General features: G+C 34.5%; 1 protein-coding gene across 13 annotated transcripts in view; it reads right to left on the reverse strand.

The window, feature by feature from the left end:
* PDE1A (phosphodiesterase 1A) overlaps positions 1–24,478 on the reverse strand; it is a 209,032-nt gene that overhangs the window by 62,015 nt on the left and 122,539 nt on the right. The window contains exon 1 of one of the 13 annotated variants that reach the window (XM_035331268.1): positions 15,471–15,685. The exons of the other annotated variants lie outside the window; for them this stretch is intronic. Coding sequence (XP_035187159.1) covers positions 15,471–15,526 — 56 coding nt within the window. The 5' untranslated portion in view covers positions 15,527–15,685. Of the gene's footprint in view, positions 1–15,470; positions 15,686–24,478 lie in introns of those variants that run through there. 13 annotated transcript variants of the gene reach the window in all.

The raw sequence follows: 24,478 nt of genomic DNA on the forward strand, positions 1-24,478 counted from the left end.
AATGAAGATAAGTAATCAATGATTAAAAAGGCTGTTTGCAATGCTTTCAAAATAAAATGTTTTATTCTATGGAATCAAGCATTCAACAATATGTGGATGAAAAAACTACCCTAAATACGTATGGAAATGATTACAAAGAAAGGTGACAGAAACAGGTTTATTAAGAAGGGAGATAGTTAGGTAGAGAGGTAAATGACAATTTCAATTTCGGATTTTAAAGACTGCCTCTTCTTTTTCAAAGGGAAAATTACCAATGATCACTGAGAATAAAAGGGAGTCACGGGTTCGGCTTAGCAGTCTTCAAGAACCAGAGGAAGAAAATTGAACCTGAAATTAACTTCCAAAAAATGCTCTGATCTGCCAGCTGCTACTCCCAACCACCAAGCAATGTAAAGAACCAGATTTATAACTAACACATCTGGACTTAACTTAAAACTGTTTTGGAAACTTTGTACAAAATAGCTGGCTTTTGCAACAGCTCCTATTAAAGAGGAAGTGAAGTAAACTGCAAAGAGTAAACCATAATTAAACCCTGTTTCCTATTATCTTTTGAAATTAATGGAAGTCACTGTTTAAGGATGGACAATGAATATCCTAATAATTATTTGAAAATAAAATATTCTAATCAATAATAATATACTAAAAAAGGCTGATGCTAATTTCAGGGGGGGGGAGAGGGAAGAATGAGTTATTTCTCTTAATATTCAGTAATCACAACCCCAGTTTAAAAAATTTCTGTGCTGGTTACTTCAACTACACTTACAAGTTGTAAATCATTAAGTTCCCATAAACCAGCTGAGAAAATCCTTGTGTTAATTCCTTGACAAAATGATGAGCAAGTACTGACAACATGTTAATAAGAGTAAGGACAGAACAGTAATTGTGAACAGTAATTTCATGTTTTGTTTAGACAATTTAATATTGACTAAGAAAACTAGGTCAATAATTGCAACTTATTATACAAGCAATTTGTCTCTCTATGTGAATATTACAAACTAAAGATGGACTGGTATGTGACATGAAATTAAAAGTAAAGAGGAGGAGAGTAGCCATGTTCTGACAATCTGGCTAGTTGCAGTTTAAACATCAGAAGTTTTTTAAAAACTTGGAGAACTGGGAAATTTTCCTCTGAAAAACTGAACTGGAAAATTAAAACTGGAAGCTAATTTGGCTACCTGTAGTGATTCTTGTAAATCAGTTGAATAATTTTCACAATCCACAGAAACTGTTGCTCACCCAATAGATCCTCAGCTTTCAAAGGCAGAAGTTATATCCTCATTCAAACATGAACACTCTGAAAAAGGGCCAATATCCAGCAGTTCCACCACATTACCGATGGAAAGTTCAGCTCCTTTATTTAAAACAACCCACTCCCAGAATCTAAGTAGTATGACCTGCCTGCACATTTAAGATTTAGGAAAATAGTTTGATTAGGGAAAATCCAAAATGGAAATGGAAAAACTTCATCTTGGAAAAGTCATGACAAATAAAACATATTATTTCCCTTGAATTCTAAAATTCCCTACATAAATTCACCAAATTATTTACACGTGACTCAGTATCATTTGAATTTTATATTTTTCTAAGAAATATATGCATATACAAAATAAATCTATGTATAAATAATCCAGTCTCTCTGTCAAATACTTAAAAATGACACAGATCAGAAATAAAAAATAAACTGTAATAATAACAAGCAATCATGTACAAAGTCCACACATTACTTCTTCAAGTAAAAATAATAACATAAGGATTACTAGAAATCTTTTATTATGATGATGAAGGCTATAGTTTCCTTTCTGCATGTTTTCTGCAAGATGGGAGATAAATATTGTCTCTCATAAATATGAAACAGGAAAATCACAGTTTCCATTTTATCTGGATATATTTGTAATATTTTTAATACATGTCTGTGAAAGATGATCATATAAATGGATGAGAGGCAGTGGGAAAAAAAAAATCCAAAATATGCTAATAAAGATTCAGGAATGATTCCTTTGGGTAGCCACTCCTGTTCCCCCACTCCCACCTGCAGTTACATCATGGCCAACTAACATGACTTCAAAATAGCTAACCTCTACTTCGAGGTTTTTTACACTATGGTAGTGAAAATTGTGTTGACATGGGGACATTTTGCCAGTCAAGGCAGGGACCAACATGTCAATGGCGAGCAATTAGAACCGATGGCTCCTTACTCAGACCTTGATGTGTGTTTTGCTTCCTGAAACCATAACAAGGCAGTTAAATAATATCTCTTCTAATTAGAGGTGTTGTCTCAATAAATTCAGTTACTGAGAAATACAAGAAAGATATATTACACTTTTGGTGCTGCAAATGTGTTTTATGAAACTACTTCTCAGTCACTCCTATGTCTGAGCATATACACAGGAAGCCTTGTGGTTGCTAAGGGTTTCACGAATCACAATTCATTTTGTGATTATTTTAAGCTCTATGAGTGGTACACACTGATCTGTAATTATGATTCAGTCACTGGAAAATAAATATTGAATATGCTGGTAATTCAGCCAACATTTTGATATACCAAAACTTCAAACCCATACTGAAGAAATTCTGCAACTATATAACACACACTCAGAGCTACAGCTTCTTAATGAAAAAATGCATTTTCATGGCAATAGAATTGCCTTGGCTGTTTAAATATTAATCATGTTTATGCAACATGAAGTGGTTTCCTTCAGGCAGGCATTGTCTATTAGGCTTCAATTCATTTTACATTACTCACTCTGTACATTTTCATAGTAATATCATGTAAATACTTCCTCTGGGTCACATTTAGTATCAGGGCCAACTGTGTTTAAAGGCTTAATCAAAAATTAGTCAAAATTTCCACGTTTTCTTTAATGTCTAGCTGAAATCACACAAAGCAAAAGTGTGAAAAAAATGGTTTCCACTTGAAATCATAAACTGATCCAAGCTCTCTAAAGAAAATAATTTAATATGTATACACATTCAAGTGTTTTCTCTGTCGTCTATTAGATCCAAGCAGTAACCAGCCAGTCTCTCCTTACCCTAAACTCTATGGGCATTTCTATTGTCTTAATTACCATATTCACTATCTCATATTCCCATTTCACAATCAATCTATAAAATAAAAATCAAATAATACATCATCTATTGGACTGATTTGTAAATAGTAAGGATTTGTAAATCATTTGAATGTTTTTTTTGATAAATCTCTACTTTTGTCTGAAGACTGACATTTGATCTGTAAGGTTCCCCTGGATTTTATATACATCATATAGAATGCCAGTTAAAGCTATTTAATCTTGAAGTTGCCAAACACTTGAACAGTCTGTATGTCTCAAACTCTTCATTATAATCTAGCTAAATTCACTATCAACAACAAGCTGGGAAATCAAATGTAAACTCATCACCTGCCAAAAATCATGCTTAAAAATGATGGAAGAGTTTCAGTAAGTCTTACTTGCTGAAGTTAATGCAATAAACTCACAGAAAAGTCACATATCCTTTATTCCTCATAGACAAATAAAAAGCTTTATTTTTGCTGCAAACAGCAATTTCAAGCATAGCAAATGAAGAAGCTGGCAAGAGGCTGAAGAAGCTGCTAAGAGGCAGAAGTTTAGCCCCTAAATCTTCCAAAGCAGTCTCCTGCATTCTTTATTATTTTTTTTATTATTTTTTTTAAAAATCATGGCAGAAGAAGAATATTTCCAGAGAGATTACATCACAGAGATACTCCTCCCATCATATTCATGCGTTGGCTCTAAATTCCAGGAATATATATATATATATATATTTATATTTATATATACATACAAACCTCTGTATCACTGAAAATCATCAGACAAGTGCAGACCTAGCACAGGTCTCTTTCTGTGCTTCTGAAGAACTCTGTTAACCCTACCTCAGAGCAGCTCTTCATGGCAACTGCATCTCATGTACTTGTAAGAAAGATCATGACCTACTTCTGACCCATGGATGGTCACAGTGTCATAGCATGGAATATGTCTGCTGGTTTAAAAGAGTTCCTGCTAGAAAGCATTTCTCCAGACAATGGTATTATGCCACAATCCCTCTCTCTTTCACATGATCCAGACTGTTTTAATATGATCGTCATGCACCAAATACTTGATTTCATAACACAACCCAAAGCATGGAGTCTCTCATGTCAGCAATTGGATAAATTTAATGGTCTGAAAATACTTCTTTCTGGTTCTGAACACTCTTGTTCCCTACCTGCTACATAGTACTGCTAGAAACTGTATTTTGCTTTAGTTACTCTTGGAACCCATAGATGTGAGAGTATGTCCTCATGCACTGGTATCTTATCATCTTATCAAATATCACAGAATGATAAGGGTTTGGAAATAGATCTCTCATTAAGCTTTCATTCTGTCTCTTCTCTCATTCACCCTGAGTCATTAGCATAGGTACACTCATGCTGAACCACTATACTGAATATCTCTTTCATTCCTCAGGATCAGAAAATATGGGTTGAGGAATGCTGATATTCATCCTTTAAAAACAGCATGCAAAGAGGCAGAAAGTCCTTTTAGAAAACATTAAGTCCTTTTAGAAACATTAAGAAGAAACCATCATGTAAAAAGCCAACTAGTGTTCTTTCATTTAAGACCACATTAACCAGAATTGGTAACCTTGTACTGAAAAAAAAATCTAGACTACTCATAAGATATACTGAAAGTCTCTTTGGTGCAATTCCTGTGATTGTTAGGGGCAGAAGTTTTGTAAGTGCTAGGCACTGAAACACCCAATGATTCAAGGAACTTCATTTATGACACTTATTATGAATATCCTTCCTTCTCCCTGAAAAAGTCAAGTACGAGCAAACAGCCCAGGAAGTGTCCTTCATTAATGTTAATACAACACTTTGTTCTGTGTCTTCTCTATAGAATCAAACTGTATTAAATACAACATAGTCTGCATAGAGTTAACATTTTGATTTCTTGAAGATAACAATTAGAACCAGAACAGAATTTCCCTGAGGAATATCATAGAAGAACATATATAAATCTTCACAGCTAACACTTCTGGCAGTATTTAAATTTGCTTGTATGTGCAGTTATGCTATCAGGATAGTTGGTTCAGCTGGCCAATCTGGACCAGTCCATGTGACAGTGCCTTCAACACAAACATAAACCAACTTGAGGTCAGGCTTTAACTTGTCATTTGGTTTAGAAGTCCTACGTTCTACTAAGTCCAACTTATAATTAAATTTAATCACTTTAAGTACCAGAATAAAAAGGTTATACTTTTAATATATAAGATAATCATGCCTTCCAGATGGGATGACAGAGTCAATTTATTTCGAATTCTGGTTTAAAAGTATATCATGATGAACGAAGCACAGATCTCTATTTATTGGAAAATAATTGTGAAATATAAAAAAATACAAATATTTGCATTATGAACTATCATGGACTATTGAATAAAGTACTAAAATTATTTAAAACTCACTCTACTCTGCCTAAAATGTTATAGAAAAAAAAAAGCACCTTAATTCAGATGTCTTTTTTACTGAATAATTAACAGCTTCAACACATCTATTTTCAATAAAAGATTTTTTCATTCAAAAGACAGAGCAAGACATAAATGCTTTAGCACAACAGCTGTAGTAATTACAGTACAATTTTGCTGTAAAATCATTACCATCTCAGTGGTTCTGAAGAAAGGATAGAGTACATGTAATGTATATAACAATGTAAAAATACGAATAGGGTTTTTATTTAAAATTATAATACTGCAATTAAATGAAGAAAAGAGAAAAAAAAAAGTAGGAGATACTAGAATCCAGCACTCTATGTAATGTGTGAAACTTACTTCTGGCATTTGGAATTGTTAAAAATAAATGTTCCGCTGAAGAATTGCCAAATCAAAGTACTTCAAAGTAGATCTTGGTAATGAGAAGTAGAACATTAGAAAAGCTTAAACACACTTGAGAGCTGTATAAACGTTTAAAAGAGGAAAGAATCAAGCAGATGACATTTTCCCTATATTCTTTAAGTAGGATGAAATGTAACATGACCATTCTTACACATGTGAACTTGATCTAGGGCTTGTCTACATGAGAAAATCAATTTGAATTAAGGTGTGAAACTGAAATTCACTATCTGTCCTTGAATAGCTCTATCTTTGAATACTTCAGAATAAGTAGAACTAAACAGAAGCAAGTTCCTGCAATTCATCAGAAAGAATATTTCCAAAAACAAAGTTACTCTTGAACAATAAAATTTTCAACCTATTATCCATCATACAGGCTGCCATAGAATCATAGAACCATTAAGGCTAGAAAAGACCTCTGAGATCATCTGGTTCAACCATTCCCCTATCACCAATATTACCCACCAAATCACGTCCCTAAGTACCACATCCAACCTAGAATTGGTTCACCAAGAATTTTGCAGCAGACATCTTATTTAATACCTCCGTACCTCCAGGTGAAAGAAAATGTAACAGAAGATCTCTCTCGGCCCAAACAGGCAGCAGAATTTCTAAGAATGTGTCAGGCTCCCTACAGAAGAAAACGAAGGTGTTTCCTTGTTTTAAAAAGAAAGTTCTGTAATTAATCATCACTCAAATCTAATGAGGTACACCATCATATAAGTGATCCTGCTAACAGGAGAATCAGATCAATAATACTTTCCTAAGACAAAGTACATGGACAGTGCCTTACAGAGCACCTCTTATACTTTAATGGAAATAATAATAATAATAATTATCAGACTTTCTGTCCAACACGATGACCATCTTTCTTAGTTGCCAAATTACGCACCATTCCATCACTTTATAGAAAAAAGTCCTACACTGATTTCAAAATGAACCACATAACCAAACTCATCCAGCTATATTTAATCATTTGTGAAATTGCTCATAAATGTTGTTTGTTACATAAACAAATCCTATACCAGAAAGTGCTTTCAGCAGAAAAATAACTGGGCTTTGAGGCAAGCAGTGGTTTACAAGAAAAATTCAAAAGCAGCTTTTAATAACATAAAAACTGGTATTAATTTCTGTGCCTGTCTCAGACTCAGACATTAAAGTCTGAATTTTTCAGATGATAGCACAAAATCCTTAAATGTACTTCTCTAGGGATGTGAAAGGTAATCTGTAAAGTTCAACTCCCTTATGGCATGACTAACAGAACTGCTAAGCAGTACTTCATTTTTCATAGCTCTATTTAATGAATCACTACCCTTCAGATTCTTTGCAAAGTCCTGACATTCCTTCCAATTAAGAACCTGGTTTGTGAGAAACAAAGTTGTGTTTTTGCAGTAGAGAATTACTTTTCTGTATTCCAAGGTAGCTGTGTAGTCATAATAATGCTAAGTAGGTAAGTGGACAGTAGAAGGCCAAAATAAGGTAGAAGCTAGAGAAAAACAGGATGAGCAGTGTGAGAACAGTAAAACAAAGATCATAAGTTCTCAAAACATAAAAAAGGAGAAAATAAAGGGTTTTAAAACAGAAAAAATGTACATATATGGTATAGAGGAGCGTGGAGTAGCTTGTGAACCTGTAGTACTCAGCCAATGAGGAAACAGGGGAGGTGATCAGGCATCGGGTAATAAGGAATAAAAGGTTATGATTTGTTTACTAAAATGCACTCCTGATTGACAGGATGCCCATCATTGCTCGTGAATAAAATAAGCTTCACAGAAGATCCTGTCTGAAGAAAATTATTTGAGATTTTCTCCCATAGTTGGATTTTGAAAGAGAAAACTAGTAAAGTTCTTGAGTCTATGTTACAAAATAGTGTTCATCTACACATGTACCACAGATTTAGGAAAAGCCTGTGTGTGTAATACATAACAAATCTGACTTGAAATCAAAATAGTCAGTAAAACAGTTTGTTAGAAAGATTTAGAAATTGGAACTATATAGTGTGATTTGTCTGTCATTCTCAAACAGTGTATTTTTTTGTTGTTGTTGATGTTTGTTTTTGGTGTTTTTTTTTTTTTTTTAATATTTTCCTATATTTTATTTTCTTTTTCTTTTTTTTTTTTTTTTTAATTGGAATCCTCATTTTTTAAATCAAGTTATTCACTTTAATCTAACATAGCATCACTCAGAGAAATAAAACAGTAGTTTGACCAAGGAAAACAAGCTAGCTGTAATACTTTGGTGATCAATTCAGGCCTCAATCACAAGGGAGTGCTCAACTGAATAATGACCATAGAGAAGTACTAGAGCAAAGTATAGAGGAGTTTCATTTTACAAATTAATGCAAATGAGAAAGTGCCTGGTTCAGTACTAAACTATCAATATATTACTGCACACATTTGCATAATGTCTTGGGTATGCAATGCAAGGCATTCTTCAATAGTTGATGGTAAAAGAAAAATAAATTATAATGCTAAAGAAGATTGATTTTCATTGAATGTAGCTTTGTATGTGTGCTTTGATCAAGAAAACCACAAAAATAAAAGCTCAACTTTTATGAAATTAGTGTTTACAGCCTGATTGATTGCGGTAATTGTGATGAAAACTGTACTTAAGATTTTATTGTTAATATTACAGATTGAGAATTTTCATGTTAGACTGCAAATTTACTGCAGAAAGATAATCTGAAAATGACAGAGAATCAAAGAGATACCACCTTTTTGGGAGGCCACCACTCTTTGTTAGGTCAGCAAATGACAGTAACTGCTGCAGACTGCCTATGTGCTTATACGGTTTGAATAGCATGTCAAGACCCTGGTTGGCTCTTTGCTATGCAATGTTCAATAACATTTGATTTGACCATACTTGGAATTGTGCCTCGTAAGCCATTCTACATCTATCTCGACTCATTATTTATGTGGGTTTGGTGTTTTCCTAACACCATTTTTATGATTGTTTTTGACTGAAAGTTTTATTGTAGGGAACATTAAAATTGTAAACTTTGAGACACTGGTAGGTAGACCCAAGGATTCAAGGATGCAATTTCAAAAGATGTGTGAAAGATTACAGTATTAACATTGCCAGAAGTTTGCATTTTCTGAAATGATACAAAAAGAAAGAGAGAGAGATTAAAAAATACATTTGTTTCCATAGTGAGGATACAAGTCAAAAAAAAATAGATATGGAAAAGCAAGAGAGTCACAAAACACCCAACTAAAGGTGGATATATATACGCTCCAATTTTTTAACAACTCTGTAGTGATAAAGTTGTTAGAGGTGTTCCTATAGATAAATAAATTAACTACACACTGGAGTAGAAAAACATGCACCCACCTTGAGGCTGGGGGATCAAATCAAGCAACCAAGGGACCTAAATCTAGCTCTTAAACATTTAAGGAAAAAAGGAAGATGTTAAAAGACAGATCTGCTTCCTTTTTAGGAAACCTGTGCTGAAATGCCTGATGGATTAACTGAGAGTATGTGAGAAAGTCAGGTTAAAGCTTTCCTCTGTCATAGTCAGCCAAGGAATATGAATGAAATGTGAACAGAGTAGAGACGCTGACATTTAATGGAGTAACTAAATTAACAGAAATATTTATGTATTTTTATGAAGAAACTTGCCCAAGACTCAATACAATGAAATTAAAGTGAGATAAACAGGAACAGCTAACAGCTATGAAAAACTATCTGCACCCAGAAGAAGAAAAATATGATTAATGGCATAGCTTTTGGAAAACTAAAGGACTATTAATCTACTAACCATTTTTATTATATTTTAAATTTGCTGTCTGACAAATGTACTTCTAACTTTGCATAGATCAGCATATACCTTAAAATACTGCTAGTATGCTACAGTTGGATACATGTTAATGTATTTTACATGAAGAAAAAATGAAACTAAAATCTGTGTAATCATTTTCTTCCTGTAGATCCTGGATCAGGAATTAAAGAAAAGCATTCGTATTACTGTGAATCAGATTGAGCGTGAACTTAATCCATGGAGTAATTTAAAGTATATTTTGCCATAAAATATCTGTTATCTACCCTTGTTTTCAAAATGTACTAGTACTTAAATACTTGTTTAAGCTTTTCATTCACTATGATTATTATTTTGAAGCCAGATGTATTTAGTTTAAATTTTAATCCAAAATAGTTAATCTCAGGCTCTTCTCTAGAATACTCTTATCAAAATTCAAACTAGAGCAGCATAAAGGAACAAACACATACACACACTAAAATTCTTGCAGTACAACAAAATAAACCTTTAAAAACTGATTTCACTAAATAATAACAATAACTCTGGAAGAGGATTAATCTGATGAAGATCTAATTATATTCTGATAATAGAATTGGAGGAGCTTACTCAACCACAGCTATTTTGCTACATTCTGATGTATTCAAGAAAGAGATCTTGGCACCTCAACCACAAACATGATTACAGAAATGACTTAAAATTTACTAAACTTTCATGACCTCATTTACGCTATCTAGCTTTCTGACATGGATTTCAATTACTTTTGTAGTAGGAGGAATTAATTAATTCTTCTCAGAAGCATAATAGCATGAGTCCCAGAATCTGACAACATATAACATAGTCATAGCAATAATTTCTTTTTGAGGAAGATTTGTGAATTTTACCTCTGTGGCTTACCACCTCTGGTTTCAACCGGACTGTCCTATCATTTTTCAGCTGAAAATTCAAGCTGCAATTACTTTTCATAAATCACATTAGCCCCATAAGTTCAGCTGTACTGTGCACATACCGACCCATTTCTTTCAGAAGCCTGTGAAAGCTTCTTATTAAAAGTGAGTAAAGCTATTCAGATTCATTTTAAACATCACTTCTCTGATCATTTTAGCCCAAAGAAGCATAAAAACAAGTGAAAAGATTACAGCAATAAAGACTGTATCTTTTCCTCTGCTTTGCCATTCGTCTTTCCACTCAATTCATGTGCAATGCTCTCCAGCAAACTTTCAGTCCTTTGAATACAAAAATTTATAAATTATATTGGTTTGAGATAGTAAATCCTCTAGTATATCTTCTCTTCTTTATAGGCCTAGCTCACAAAGAATTCAAGAAGGAATCCTTTGGAAACCCCCAGTGGGAGCAGAGCTTTGCCAATATCCTGCAGAGATGAAGCAGCAGCCAGCTACACCAAATACTGACTTTGGTGTAAGTAAGGTGGGACTCTGGGACTTGACAAACAGAAGCTCTCCCACACATAGAAGAAGGATTCACTAAATGAGTATTTTTCAAACAACACAAGTACCAAACTGTCTCGTATCATATCCACATCTATATATCCAGATTATGGGAACTCATTACTTAGCACTAAGCTTTGCTAAGGACAATCTTTCCTCTCTGCTGTTCTTGTTACACACCAAGAATAAACTTAACCAGGATAGTTTCTGATATAGCCTCTTTAGAGCTACAAGTTATAAATTATATATATGGTAGAATGATTTTGAATTGGCATGAAATATTCCAAAAGGAAAATATGTCATCTTTAAGAAAATATTATTTGATTTTGCAAGCCTTTTATGTGTACTCCAGTTAACCCCACCAGATAACACTCCACCAGATTCAGAGTTGTCTTAAACTATGAATTTTTGGTGTCTTATACAGCAATCCAAATTTTCCTCTCTTTGATGGTGATGGAATAAACGCTACATTAAGCATCACCAAGGTTTTCTGTAGCATCCCTTCTAACACTGTAAATGTAATGCATACATGGCCTAGGTCTTCTTTGGAAATTATTTTTTGTTCAGAATTTCTCCAATGTTTCCTTGTGATGAATAATTCAGTTTCTGAGCTGCTTTTCTGAATCTTGTCAGCACCTCCCGATCCCACATTTGTAAGACTGTGGCATTTTTCCAAAACATATTGTCTCATAAATCTTGTTTAACCAGAAAAATCTTTAAACAATATTTTGTGGACCTACATCAGTGAATGAGCATGGAAACTTTTCTTTTATAAATAGGATTATAGGAAGCCCATAAAAGTCAGTTAAGAGGTTTTTCAGACCTTTTAGAGCTTTTGAGTTTTAAAAAGAAACTAAGATAAATAAGTCATGATAATCCTATTCATGATGCCTATAGAATCTTTATTAAATGGACCTGTCATTGTATTTAGCTATCTGCTCATAATTGTTAAACACCATTGTGGAATGAATTTATTTTAGTGCATTTCCTCTATTAATGAAAATATGTCCCTGCAGTTTCTCTTCTGCTGGATCAGACAGTATAATCGTGTGATCTGCCAGATCATTTATTAGCATCCTCCTATAGAACTTGACTATTTTTATATAGCTTCTAGATTTAGCTATCATTTTAAAATTTAAAATAAGAATGTCTTATTTTGTGGTAATCACGGCAAATCAATGAGTTACAGTGGTTCTCCTAAGGTCACATGTTCTACTCTGCATTCAGATTTGACATAATCACAATATTTATCTTTTATACTTAATGACAGGCATTCATAGCATTTAATACAGTACTTAAAACACAAAAAAATCCTCAGACCTTTCTATATATTTCACAAAGAAAATAAAAATTATTTCTGAATAACAGAGAATGTATCATGTAGGCCGTAAGTATGGATCTTTCCCTCAACCAAAATGTCACTGAACATAATACAGTATCAGAAAAGCTTTTCGTTCAGAAAAATTAGCATTTTCTTATGAAAAGCAAGCCTGTATTTTGTCAAAAACCTCTTAGCAGTAGAGCACAGAACAGTGGAAGCATTTTGCAGTCACTTTGCATTTTTCTGCATGTTCACACTGGTACTTGACAGAACAGCTTTATGTCTTCGGCAGTTGATTCTCACATGCATCAGCCTCTGGGCCATCTGATAAGGATTGTTCTGCTCCTCTAAATCAGTATGTACATTAGATCTCTGCTTAGCTGACGTATGTTTCAGCCAGTTCCAGAATGTCTGTTTTACCAGGGGAACTCTCAGAAGCCCAACCACAAACAGTCTGGTCAGTTCCTAGTCTTCATGATTTTATAATCCATTTTGCTTATGACCACTGACTAGGACACCAGGATGGAGTAGAAACCAGGATGTCCAGCTATGAAAATAAGCACCTTAATTCACAGTTCTGCAGGGTTTTTTCATGTGCATGTTGAAGGAAATTGACTGCATATTTTCAGACAGGAGCAGGTGGCAAAGCAGAGACTAAAAACTCATAAGGGAAATAAATGAACCTATTAACTTTTCATTCATGTTCCTTTTCACAAATTAAATTTTCTCTTTTAACTAATCAATAATTTATTAACAGCATGATTGTAAATGGCTGTAGAAGTGCTGTCAACTCCAGCAGAAGGTGCCAAACCCTTGATTTTAAGTTGAGACCACATCATAAGAGCTATTCACACATAAATATATAAATTGTAACTCAATACCTAAGCTAGCCCCTCTTCCAACAGAGCCAAGACGAAAAAAATATATAACTTATATCAATGGAGTCAGGATTGAATCTCATGATCCAATTACGTCTGTGGAACCAGGTCAGCTGAACACGTAATTGTCATCTCTCCAGAAGAGCAGGAAATCTATCTTGTGCAAAAGTACCTGACCTAAACTTCTGCTCACCCCATCAGATTCTGACTTCTGTATTCTAAACTCCTCACAAGAATTGCAATACATAATATATGCAATATTTAGCAGGTTTTGATCCCATATTCCCCATGTATATTTAGAAGACAAATGTTCATGACAGTCATATAGGATGGATTTAAAAACATAAAGATTTTAGAGAACTGAAGCATATCCTATCTACTATTCAGAAATGTTTAAAGTTCCTGAAGGCACAATGTACTTTTTTGTTCTTGTTTTGTTCAGTCATTTTTGACAGAATGATAGGAAATTTCAGCTTCAGTTCTTTGTCTCTAGAGAGACATACATCAACTGAAAATATCTACAAATGTCAAAAAGAAACACTCTATTAAGCAGCTTGGAGAATCATAACTGGCATAACACTCAAAGATCCCTTGAACTTTCACATGCCTATCAATACAGCTATCTGTGCATCAATATCAGCTGGAGAGGTCACGTGGTCACGTAGATGAAAATGCCTGAGAACTCTCCGGAAAAAAAAAAAAAAAAAAAAAAAAAGGAAAACTACTGCCACAGTAAATTAATATTTTACTTTTCATTTCTTTTCTTTGAGATGTACTTCTACATATCACTGCAAAGGAAACACTTCCAGGGAACTGTATATACCTGATATGTTGGAGGAATTGGCTTCTTCCCATGACCCAACAAACTACTAAAAGTAGCCCTGCTGCCTGTAGCTTTCTCAACCTAGGTCAAAGGAAAGGAGCCAATCTACAGAGCAACCCATGCTGTCTTCAGGTTTGAGGTTTGGCACAAGTTTCAGCTCTGAGATTATGTTAAAATTTCAATTATTAAGAAAATAATTAAATCAGGCTTTAAAAAGTATTAACCAAATAGATAATCAACACTAGATATGGAAAAGGAAAAAAGAAATAGCGTTCATAATAAAACTATAATATACCACAAGTGCCTCTAATATCCATTTCAAGCAAGGAAATTTTTAATAACAGAAAGGTCCCAGCTGTACTGATTTGGCTCTAAGTCCCCAGCATTTAAAGCTGTGCAACCAGTTTGGTCTGCAACATTTACATGTTTGAAAGGAATATCAGTGGGAATGCTTTATGCCTGTTTTTCTATCTTGCTCTCTGAAGCAGAAGAAAAAGCAATATAGGCGTATAACTATGGAGAGGATTAAAAAACAGTTAAATGTACATAGAATACACCAAAAGAGATTTTCCATTTCCACCAGCCAAAAAAACATACAAACCTCTACAAAGCCAGTGCATATAAATAATGTAGCTGCTTAGTTCATCTGCAAAGCTTTCTATATAGTAAAGAATTGAATTATGGTTTCCTGTTCCGTTGTTTGTTGTCTTTGGTCAGTACCCAGGTGCATGGAAAAGTTTTTGAAGTAATGTTTATCACTGAAAAAGAAAATTCCTGAGAGCTACACACTGGCTAGCTTCTTTAGCAGGAAGAAGAGGATTTGCTTAATGTTATTTTGGCATACAAAACATAAATCTGGTCTCAGAAAAAGATGCTATATACTCTAGTCTCTTGTTTCTTGAACAAATTGTACAATATCAGAATTGACAGAAGATTTTACAAGCCCTAAAGTGCAAAGCATTCTGCGTAAATATACATGATCATTTTTACTTATTAGCTCTACAAGCTGTGTGGCTTTGCTCTTTTGATATTATGAACTAGAAAAATTTTGAATGGTCTGTCATTTATCAAGGTTCCTTTCAAGAACAGCTGCTGCATAGCCAGACTGGAGAGCTGGAGAGCTCAGTCATGTACCCAAAACAGTAAGCAATTACGTGGATAAGCAGTTCCATTAGCATCAAGAGGGAGACGACGTAATTACAGATTTGTACAACTTGGCCTCAGAACAAAACAAAAACAAAACCAGGACCTTAACTTCTGATCAGTCATCTTATACATTAAATATACATTATGCCCAGAAACAGGAGGCTCAAATCCATTATCTAATACAGGCATCTAGCACCATTTGAGATGCCCTGGCGTATCTCACCTGGTCCCCAGCTGCTGCTCCAGAAGAGCGCAGGTGTCCTGCAGGTCCTGTGACATAGCTGCCAGCCCTGGGTGGATGTCTCAGACACCTTGAGGTGTCTCAGATGGCACTAGATGCCTGTATTTGAGCGAGTGATTCACGCTTAGGCTGTCATTTCTTTACAGGTTAGGCAGATAGATGCTCCTCCAGACAGAAGATATTCAGTTCAGAAATCACTGAAATCTACTTGAAGATAAACGGGAGAAGGGTTACATTTCTTCAGAGACAGAGAATGTGTGGGATGGTGCTACTGCAGTATGACATAAAAAGCCGATCTCGTACATGTGTTGTGAGGAGAACAGAAAAAAAAAGAGAAAGCCAGAGAGACGGAGACAGAGAAAGCGCATATAAACTGCAGTCTTCTGAGATGTCAGAAACACAATTATTCCTCGTTTTGTATGATTTTTCACCTTTCTCAATTGATTATAACCTGATTTAACAAGCAGGCTTCCTTTGTTACTGTGCCCAGGTTTTAATTTTCTTCTCGTTCAAGCATGACCCCAGAGTAACATACATGGGAAAGTAATGGAGATTGTTGCATCAAAATCTTTTTGCACCACCAACGTGGTACTAAAGGAACATAGATTACATCTACCTCCACTCCTAAGTAAATAATGCATAGGCCATATCATAAGTGGGAACTAAACCCATCTGATAAAATGTATGATAATTTCTTTTTGTTGTTCTCTTTTGACATGAACTATGATCTGTAGTCCAAGCTTGGGTTCTACACTCTACACTGTTAATCCAATTTATTAGTTTTCTCAGTCTGACTACCCGGTTACCCAGGGAACATGCGAGTGTTCCAGTGTAAGCATCTCCCTCCTCCCCCTTCCTGTCTCCCAGTACTAAATCTTCTCAGCCCCCCCGTCCCTTTGAGCTGAGGACACACACTGCAGTCCCCCGAGGAGAGACTGGCTGAGATTTTTTTTCAGTCATCTCTGTGAGGCCGTGCCTGCCCCTGAGGAACAGACTCACACCACTGCTACCACCAGCAACAGCAGAATGCAGGCTGCTACCTGGACTTCACATGGGGGCTGCTCGTTTGACCTCAAAATCCCTCAAAATTATATTCAGATATTCTAATGTGAGGATAAGAAAGGAACTGAAAGTAGAACATGCTTAAAGCATCAGCTATGATGAAATGAGCCAATAATAAAAGGCCAAGTAAAATGATAGTTTCTTGAAAGACCTGTTTATATGTATAATATGTATATATATAATATATCTTATATTATATATATATATATATTTCATCATGTTCGGTCACTTTCTAGGCTTTATGATTGTATGCAAGATCCAAAACTTTAATTTACAAAATAAGAATATTTTCAAAGATTTTTAAAATGTGTGAATAGGATGGATACTGGACATTAAAGTCCATATATGAGCCCGTATATTTTTATGTTGAGCTAACAGTGAGAAAAGAGGAATCAGTAGCTGACAAAAAGCAATTTGGATGATCAACCAAGTGGACAATTGCCAGAACGTCCTCGCTGGATTTACTGAAGCTGCACTTTACACATTCCCCTCCAACTAGGACTGCAGGGAGTTCATATCTTATCTCTCCCAGGCTTCACTGTTTCATCTATACAAAATTATCAAATACAATTTATGCACAATACTTTGTGCCACAGGTCAATAAGAGGAATTTATTAAACCAGTAAAGTGTATCTTTCGTGGGTGCTTTCTGTCTGTAGAATTTACAGACATCTCAACAGCCTTTTATATTTGCCACGATCATGGTAAATATCACCCCTAAAAGTGATTTTTTTTATTTCATGAGATTTTGAAAACCGTTAGAAATGTATGTATACAATCATACAGTTGTGAATGTCTTCATGGCCGCTGTACCCAATAATCTTATATGTAAACTTTTGGTATCTGTTTCTAAAGAAAATTTTTGTTAATGCAATGCCAATTTATCTGTTACAAACTAGAAAAATGTGTTTGGGCTATTAACTACTTCTGTGTCATGCATGCAAGGAATTAATTCAGCAGCTTTACATGTTTAAATTGAGGCATTATTTGTGTGTTGTTTTTTTTTCAGACTCTCAGGACACAGCAGTTCCGTTCTTTTCCTACTGTTCACCCAACACTAAAAAGCAGGAGGCAACCTTATGCTGCTGTAGAGAGCTTCCAGCTGACAGAAGTTATTTGACTTTGGTTCTGGCCTATGGCGTTACTATTGCTGCACAGAAATTGTTTCCTAAAAAGTCATTTAAAAAGTTGTATAATAAACACTTCCTTCAGATTGCTTGCTCTGTTTTTAGGAAGCTATTTAAACATATTAATGATCTATAAGAGAGCAAAATATTGGTCTGTTTTAGCTCTTTTAAGATGTCACTGGCCCTCTCACACTTCCTTGCCACTTAAAGATGTCAGAAATGCCACCAGCCCCAGGCAGCATAGCATTTGGGGTAGCAGCACAGTAGACCTGAACACTGGTGTCCCAAGGCAAAATTAAGACAGAATTAAGTTTAGCCTGTGCTTGTGAGAAGACTTGAATTGGCTCTGCTGAAAATCTATAATTGTAGTATTTACAGTTTTCCAAAGGAAAGAAGTACTATTTGTTAAATCAGAAAGCCTTGTTTGTGAACAATGGAAAATACTACTAAACTGTACTTTTCAAATAGTGCCAGCTATTTTGCTACAGAATTGCACAGCATACCATATCACGTCACTGGAGACTAAAATAAAACCTTCCCAGAAACCCATGCCCTATAATACTAATTTTAAGAGATTCCAAAGTTATTCCAAGCAAATGGCTTTATCTAAATTTGGCTATTAATTCCTATAGTCAAACTGATTTTGAAAGACTGTATGTTTTGTGTAAACATAAGAAACGACATAGAACAATATGTTTGCTCCATGCACCATATGAACCATATCTCACAGACTGTCAGCTGAAAAGAAGAGCAGGGCTGAAGGTTGGGAGAATATTTGTCTCCGCCTGTGATTCTGCCTTAGCACCAAAGCCTAAGGCAATAATTACATAAAGGCTGCTTAGCCCCTCAGTGACCTCTGAAGAAGATCCTCCGTAGCAACATCTCTCTGAATACATTTCTGTTAGAAAGTCATTTGTCAGCTGAAAGACCCTACCTTCAGTTGTACAAAATATTTTGGAGGTCTCTGTTCAAAAAGCCCAAAACACGTTCAAAGGGTTCTGCTTTTTCTATGTTAGTGCCCATCAGTCTTGCATATTCACTTTATTATAGTTTTGCTTATGTTTTTGTTGCTACTGGCATTACTGACATTTAGTCATAACTATGTCATACCAAAAGAAATAGAAGTAAAATAAAAGAAGAAACAGTGTATCAGCAGAGTAGTATAACAGAGGCAAAACAGTACAGAAATTCCCAACCTCCTAAACTTTCCTGACTATTTTATATGGAAAACCTGAGAAGATCAGTCTCATCCTGCTATTTCTTGACACAGAAGTAACAGCCACTGTTTAATTAATAGTGAACTGCACTGCCAATTTTTTACTCTTTCTGATGAGAAAGAATGCACTTACTCATTTACTGTGATTGAGTTTGTTGGATTGTCTAGGAAACAGCTGAAGCACACACAGGGACAGGGCAGCTGCAAATGTCTGAAAGTGCTGATGTCTGAGAGTCCTACCAGAGGAATTCCCTTCAAGGTCAGGGACATTTATGCCCCGCACATTCCCCAGCCAGAACAGTTTCACAAGAAGGTAATATTTATATTTATATAAATTATCATATGTTAAATTATTATATAAATTATTATTGTATATATATTATATATGAATATATACTTTTATATATATAATATAAGCAAAAAAAAAAAAACAGTACTGATAACAAGAAGGAAAAAAAAATACTGTTCATATCTTGTAGTAGCTAAGCAAGGACATTCAGTGCAAAGGAAATTTTCCCCTTTCTCATTTTCATATCATGTAATGTTTATCTAGCTAGCTTAGTTCTCTTTAATTCAGGAGATACATCATGTCCAGATGCCAATAGTTTAAAAATTTGTCTCAGTCTGAACTTTAAAGTATAAAATAACACCTAATCGTGCAAGTTTTATCCTTTTCAACAAGGATAGACTGTGCTACTAAAACTGTGAATCTAGCTCAGTGATTTTCAAATAAAAGACATAAATACGCTTTGTGCTTGGTTTTACCTTTCAAAAGTATTTATGTGAAAGTGAGAAACAGTGAATAAATAAAAATATTTGTTTTGAAAAAATATGGTGATTTTAAGTTATGTAGCACTTAATCAAATCTGACTTGAATTTTCAAAAATCAAAAATAATTTCTGATTTGAAAGATTGTTTAAAAAAATAAAAAACACCAACACCACATTGTCACATCGAATACATAGGTTATGCTAAATAAACCCTTTTGGAGAAATCTCTCATAAACTTAGAAATTTATTAATCATTAAATTCATTGAAATAAATACTTTCAGAAGAAATCTGCAGTCCATTTCTCACATTTGATCATTTAGAATAAGTAAAAAGCCCTACAGGATCAGCAATGAAATATCTGATCTTCTTTTACAACCTGCATATTCTTCTGCTCTGACATCACCTTAACTATGCCACCTATGGAAAGGGTTGACATACTGTCAATAAAAACTGTAAAGCTGTTTCAGTTTAATCCCATTTCAAGTAAAAGTGTCACTAAAAGTTTTACAGAGTCCTACAAATTTACTATTCATGGTTAAAGGAAGAGGTTTTGCTCACTTCTCAAAATTTCAACAATACATACTCACTTGCTTTCTATATTCAGTCTTGAGCAAAAGGAAGCAATCCATATAAAAGTAATAATGGGTGGTTCTTCACATTCTTTAATAAATACATGGTTAAGAGCTTTTATGCTGTACGACTATAGTTAGTAGACTATCTAAGCTTTCTGAATCTATTTTCCTTTTCAAAGAGGAAGAGGCTTGTAACGTGAGGTTTTATTTGGTAGAATAGATTATATTTTCATAGCACTTTCTGTCCAAGAATAATGTGGCATTTTATAAACAAGTTGAGAGTTACACACCAAATTTTTATCTGTCCTGCAAATAGGGATACTGAGGAACATGAGAAGCTAGGTGCCAAGGGTCATGGGAAATAGGACACAATTCTCTTGGCTCTCAGGCTTATTCTTTGCCACTCTGTGCCATGTGTTTCTCCTGTATGCTGAAAAAATAAATAAATAAAAGACACTCAAGACACTACAATGACTGACTACTGAAAATTGCTTGCCTATCCAAACCTTTTTACACAAGGCTTAAAACACTTCCTACATATTACAGTACTGGTGTTTACATTCCTGTTTTTCAACCACCTTTTTCTCTGATAAGTTATCTCTGTTCTCTGGTCATAATTTAAAAAAAAAAAAAAAAAAAAAAGAGGAGTGGTTTCAGAGGAATTGATTGTGCCGAACCTGTTTCATTCTGTTGGACATGAGTAGTTGTGTCCGGAGTAGTTTTAGCCTTTCAGGCTTGAGACAGAAGATATATAAGCTTGCTAACTTAAAACTAGTGGGGTATAAATCTCTGAAATACACTGAAATATACTGTAAAACTCAGTAAACATGCTGGTTACTACTGTGCCTTAGAGGACAGTCTTTTCTTCCATTTTCATCATAGCAGGTCCTTTTCACAGTCCTCTACAAGATAGTTTGCTTCTTTAAAACCTTGTGATTCTGAAGTCTTCAGAAACTGAAAGGAATGGGAGGACAGATCTTCTACAAAGAGTTTTTTTCCCTATTTTTTCTACTCACAAGGCATCAGAACTAGTGAATTCTGATGAGTTCTAGCTCTAGTGAGTGAATTAGTAAGACACTACCTTGCTCCTGTTGTAGCTGGTGCACCCAAGTGACAGCATCATCAAAACTCAGATAAAGCTTCATAACAGAAAGATGGTTATAAAGCCTAACTTCCCTTGCTTTTAGATTTCACATTTAGAGATTTGGACAGGGTTGCTGACATTAATATAATTTCAAGAGCACAACAATTACAATCTCTTTCCCCACTTTGACGAACATGCAGCAAACCTAAGTTCATTTCCTGCTAACTCAGCAATGTGTAGAGATGACTTTTTAGAACCCTTTTGTCTACTACTGGCTCTTTATAAGCTATCCTCAGCTCTCACTAAAGTATAAAGGACTGGGAATCACAGGCTGGAAGGGACCTCTGTAGGTCCTACATCCTTATAAAAGCACACTTAGCTATGAGATCAGACTATATTTTATCCCTAGGCTAAAGGAAACTCATCAGAACATATTGTAATTGCTGCATTACAGTGGATCCATAATATCTTCAGGTAAGTCACTTATTCACTGAAGAGATTACAATATTAATTATGAAGAGAGAGAGAGAAGACTGAAATTTAGAGTAAGATTCTTGATGATAATAACTGTTTCACACCCCCCCCCCAAAAAAAAAAAAGAGTTATTAATGCAAATTTCTTGTAATGAAATCGAGTATAAATGAACATAGAAAGTTGCATTAAAAAAAAAAAAAAAAAAAAAAGTCATTTGTTTCTTTGACTTTGCTTATTAATGTTCTTTCTGTTCTTTAAAATGCAGTATTTCAGGTAATCCCAATCAGACAAATTATTACTCAATGCAAAGAAATGTGAAAGCTATCAAATGCACAAGGCCATAATCTTATAAGAAATGCTAGTATGTATTTGTTCAATATATCTATAGTACTGAAAAATAAAATACGTAAGCCACAAATAGTGATTGATCTGTCATAAATCTACAAAGTCAGTCTTTCACTATATAAAAATTACCTTTATTTTATTTCCTAATTTTTAAATTAAAGACAGATGATTCTAGAGTGTCAGGAACCATAATCAGTCTGACAAAAAAGTATTGATTTGCAGATGCATCATGTTCAAAATGCTCATGAGATGGTACTTCAGTTCTCAACAAATTTATGGAGCTAATGATAACTCTACAGTATAGTAAAATTCAAATTACACTCATGAAAGCTGTGCTTATTTGAATATATTTCCACATACAGGTCTAGAGAGTAGAGACCATCCTTGTTTTGAAGAGATGTTTAACTATGTAACTCAGTGCTGACTTTTTCACTAGTAAAATAAGCAAGAATAACGGACATTTTTTTCATCTATAAATCATTTTATAGTTGGTATACTTAAAAACACATTAATGCTTAACTTTTTTTTCCTAAGTTTTACAAAGGATGCGATAACTACTTCAGTATCATTAAATAGTAGATATCATTTTTTTAATTTCCCTTTTTAAATTTCTGTTACATAATTATTGAATTCCCACTGCTTAGCAAAAAGCAACATTAGAGCACAGTTTTCTATTTTGCTTATCAAATACTTAAGCAGGTTGCCATATTTTGGGTTACTTCTAGATGTTCGGAGATGTATCAATGCCAAGATTTACTTTCATAACATAAGATGTTATGCAGAAATAAAATTGTTTTGAAAGCCAGTGGGACAGAGGCCACATGATGTTACAAAACTTCTGGGAAAGGAAGAGCCTGTTTGCTGTTAAACAGGACAAACAGCACTACATCAGCAAATGAATGGATGGTGTTTCCCATGTACAATATTTACAGTATTTACAATTATTTACTACTTGCTTTAAAAACATTCTCAAAAAAATACTTCTAAAAATATTTATTTTGATTTTAGTATGCACATGCCAACAATAGGAACCCCACTCAAAGGTACTAATGAAGAAACTCTGATTATTTAGCTACACTTTTCCTTTGAAAAGTCTCCAAAATTTATTGCAATCAAATCTTTTCCCCATCTATAAATAAACTCCACGGAACCAAATTGAAGTATGTATCTTATTTCACAAGATCTTGAAAAGTTTTTGTACCTAAGATATTTCTCAGCTCATTTAGGAACTCCTGTGATGACTGCTTGTCCAAAATTCTCATCTGCTGTGCAGATGGAGGAAACTCCACCCACTGGCCATGGTAGAGGCCTATGAAGTCACTAGTGGAAGAAGTAGTTTCTCAAAACTATCAGAAGACTCCCACATGCCTTAGGAGGAACAGCTGAAATACTTACAAGCAGATCCCCCTTGCCTTATTTCCTCTTATTCAGTATGACCATATGATAAACACATTTTATGACCTGCTCTGTCAGAGGTCCATACTGATTCATAGAGAAGTTCAAATGTTTGATTGCCAAATGTACAACTTAAATTCATAACTGTTTTTTTCTGATGTGTAAATTGGATCAGTTATCAGCAAACAAAAGACAGAATTAGTCCTTCAATCAGGAGGCTATTTACGCATGTGTGTAACTCTAAGGTCATGACCAGTCCACTAGAGTCAGCTACTTCCATGTTCAAACTTCATAGATTTAAATGTCAGGACAGATAGCTGAGCTTACCTATTCTGATGACTGCATAAAATTGTACAGCTGCTCTTGGTCAAGCTAAGCAATGATCATCAATTTTGGGGTAGTTTTTATGTAGAGATATCAAGCAGATTTCTTGCTTACTTTATGGTCTTACCAAGGCAGAGCACAGGACCACTGGATCCGTGGACCACAGGCTGCAAAGCACACGGCTGGAAGCCAGGTGTATGTACCTGATGGCACCTCATGAGATCTCTGCAGAAAATCTTTTTTCATTGCCAATTCCTTTGCATACCAAAATTATACTTCTGTGCTCTCTCACTATATCCCCAAGTAAAATGACACATAAAAATAAGTTGCTTGATACATTAGGGCCTTAATTTTGAGAGCTACCCAATAAAAATCAATGGTGATCGATTTTAAATCCCCTTCTGAACTTGAAAAACACTATGCTGTAACAATACGATATTAGAATGGATTATTCTGAATTTGAGGGAAACTATATGCAGATTATGAAATATTTAAAATTCTTCCAGTCTTTTTACACAACAATTTTGGAGGTTTTATTTCAAAAATTTCAATGTTTAAACTTCATTGATTTGTACTTTATGGTTCAACAACATTTGCTTAATTGTTATGTTGATAACTAT

The sequence above is a fragment of the Oxyura jamaicensis genome, chromosome 7 (assembly GCF_011077185.1).
Source record: "Oxyura jamaicensis isolate SHBP4307 breed ruddy duck chromosome 7, BPBGC_Ojam_1.0, whole genome shotgun sequence".
NCBI classification, from domain to species: domain Eukaryota; kingdom Metazoa; phylum Chordata; class Aves; order Anseriformes; family Anatidae; genus Oxyura; species Oxyura jamaicensis.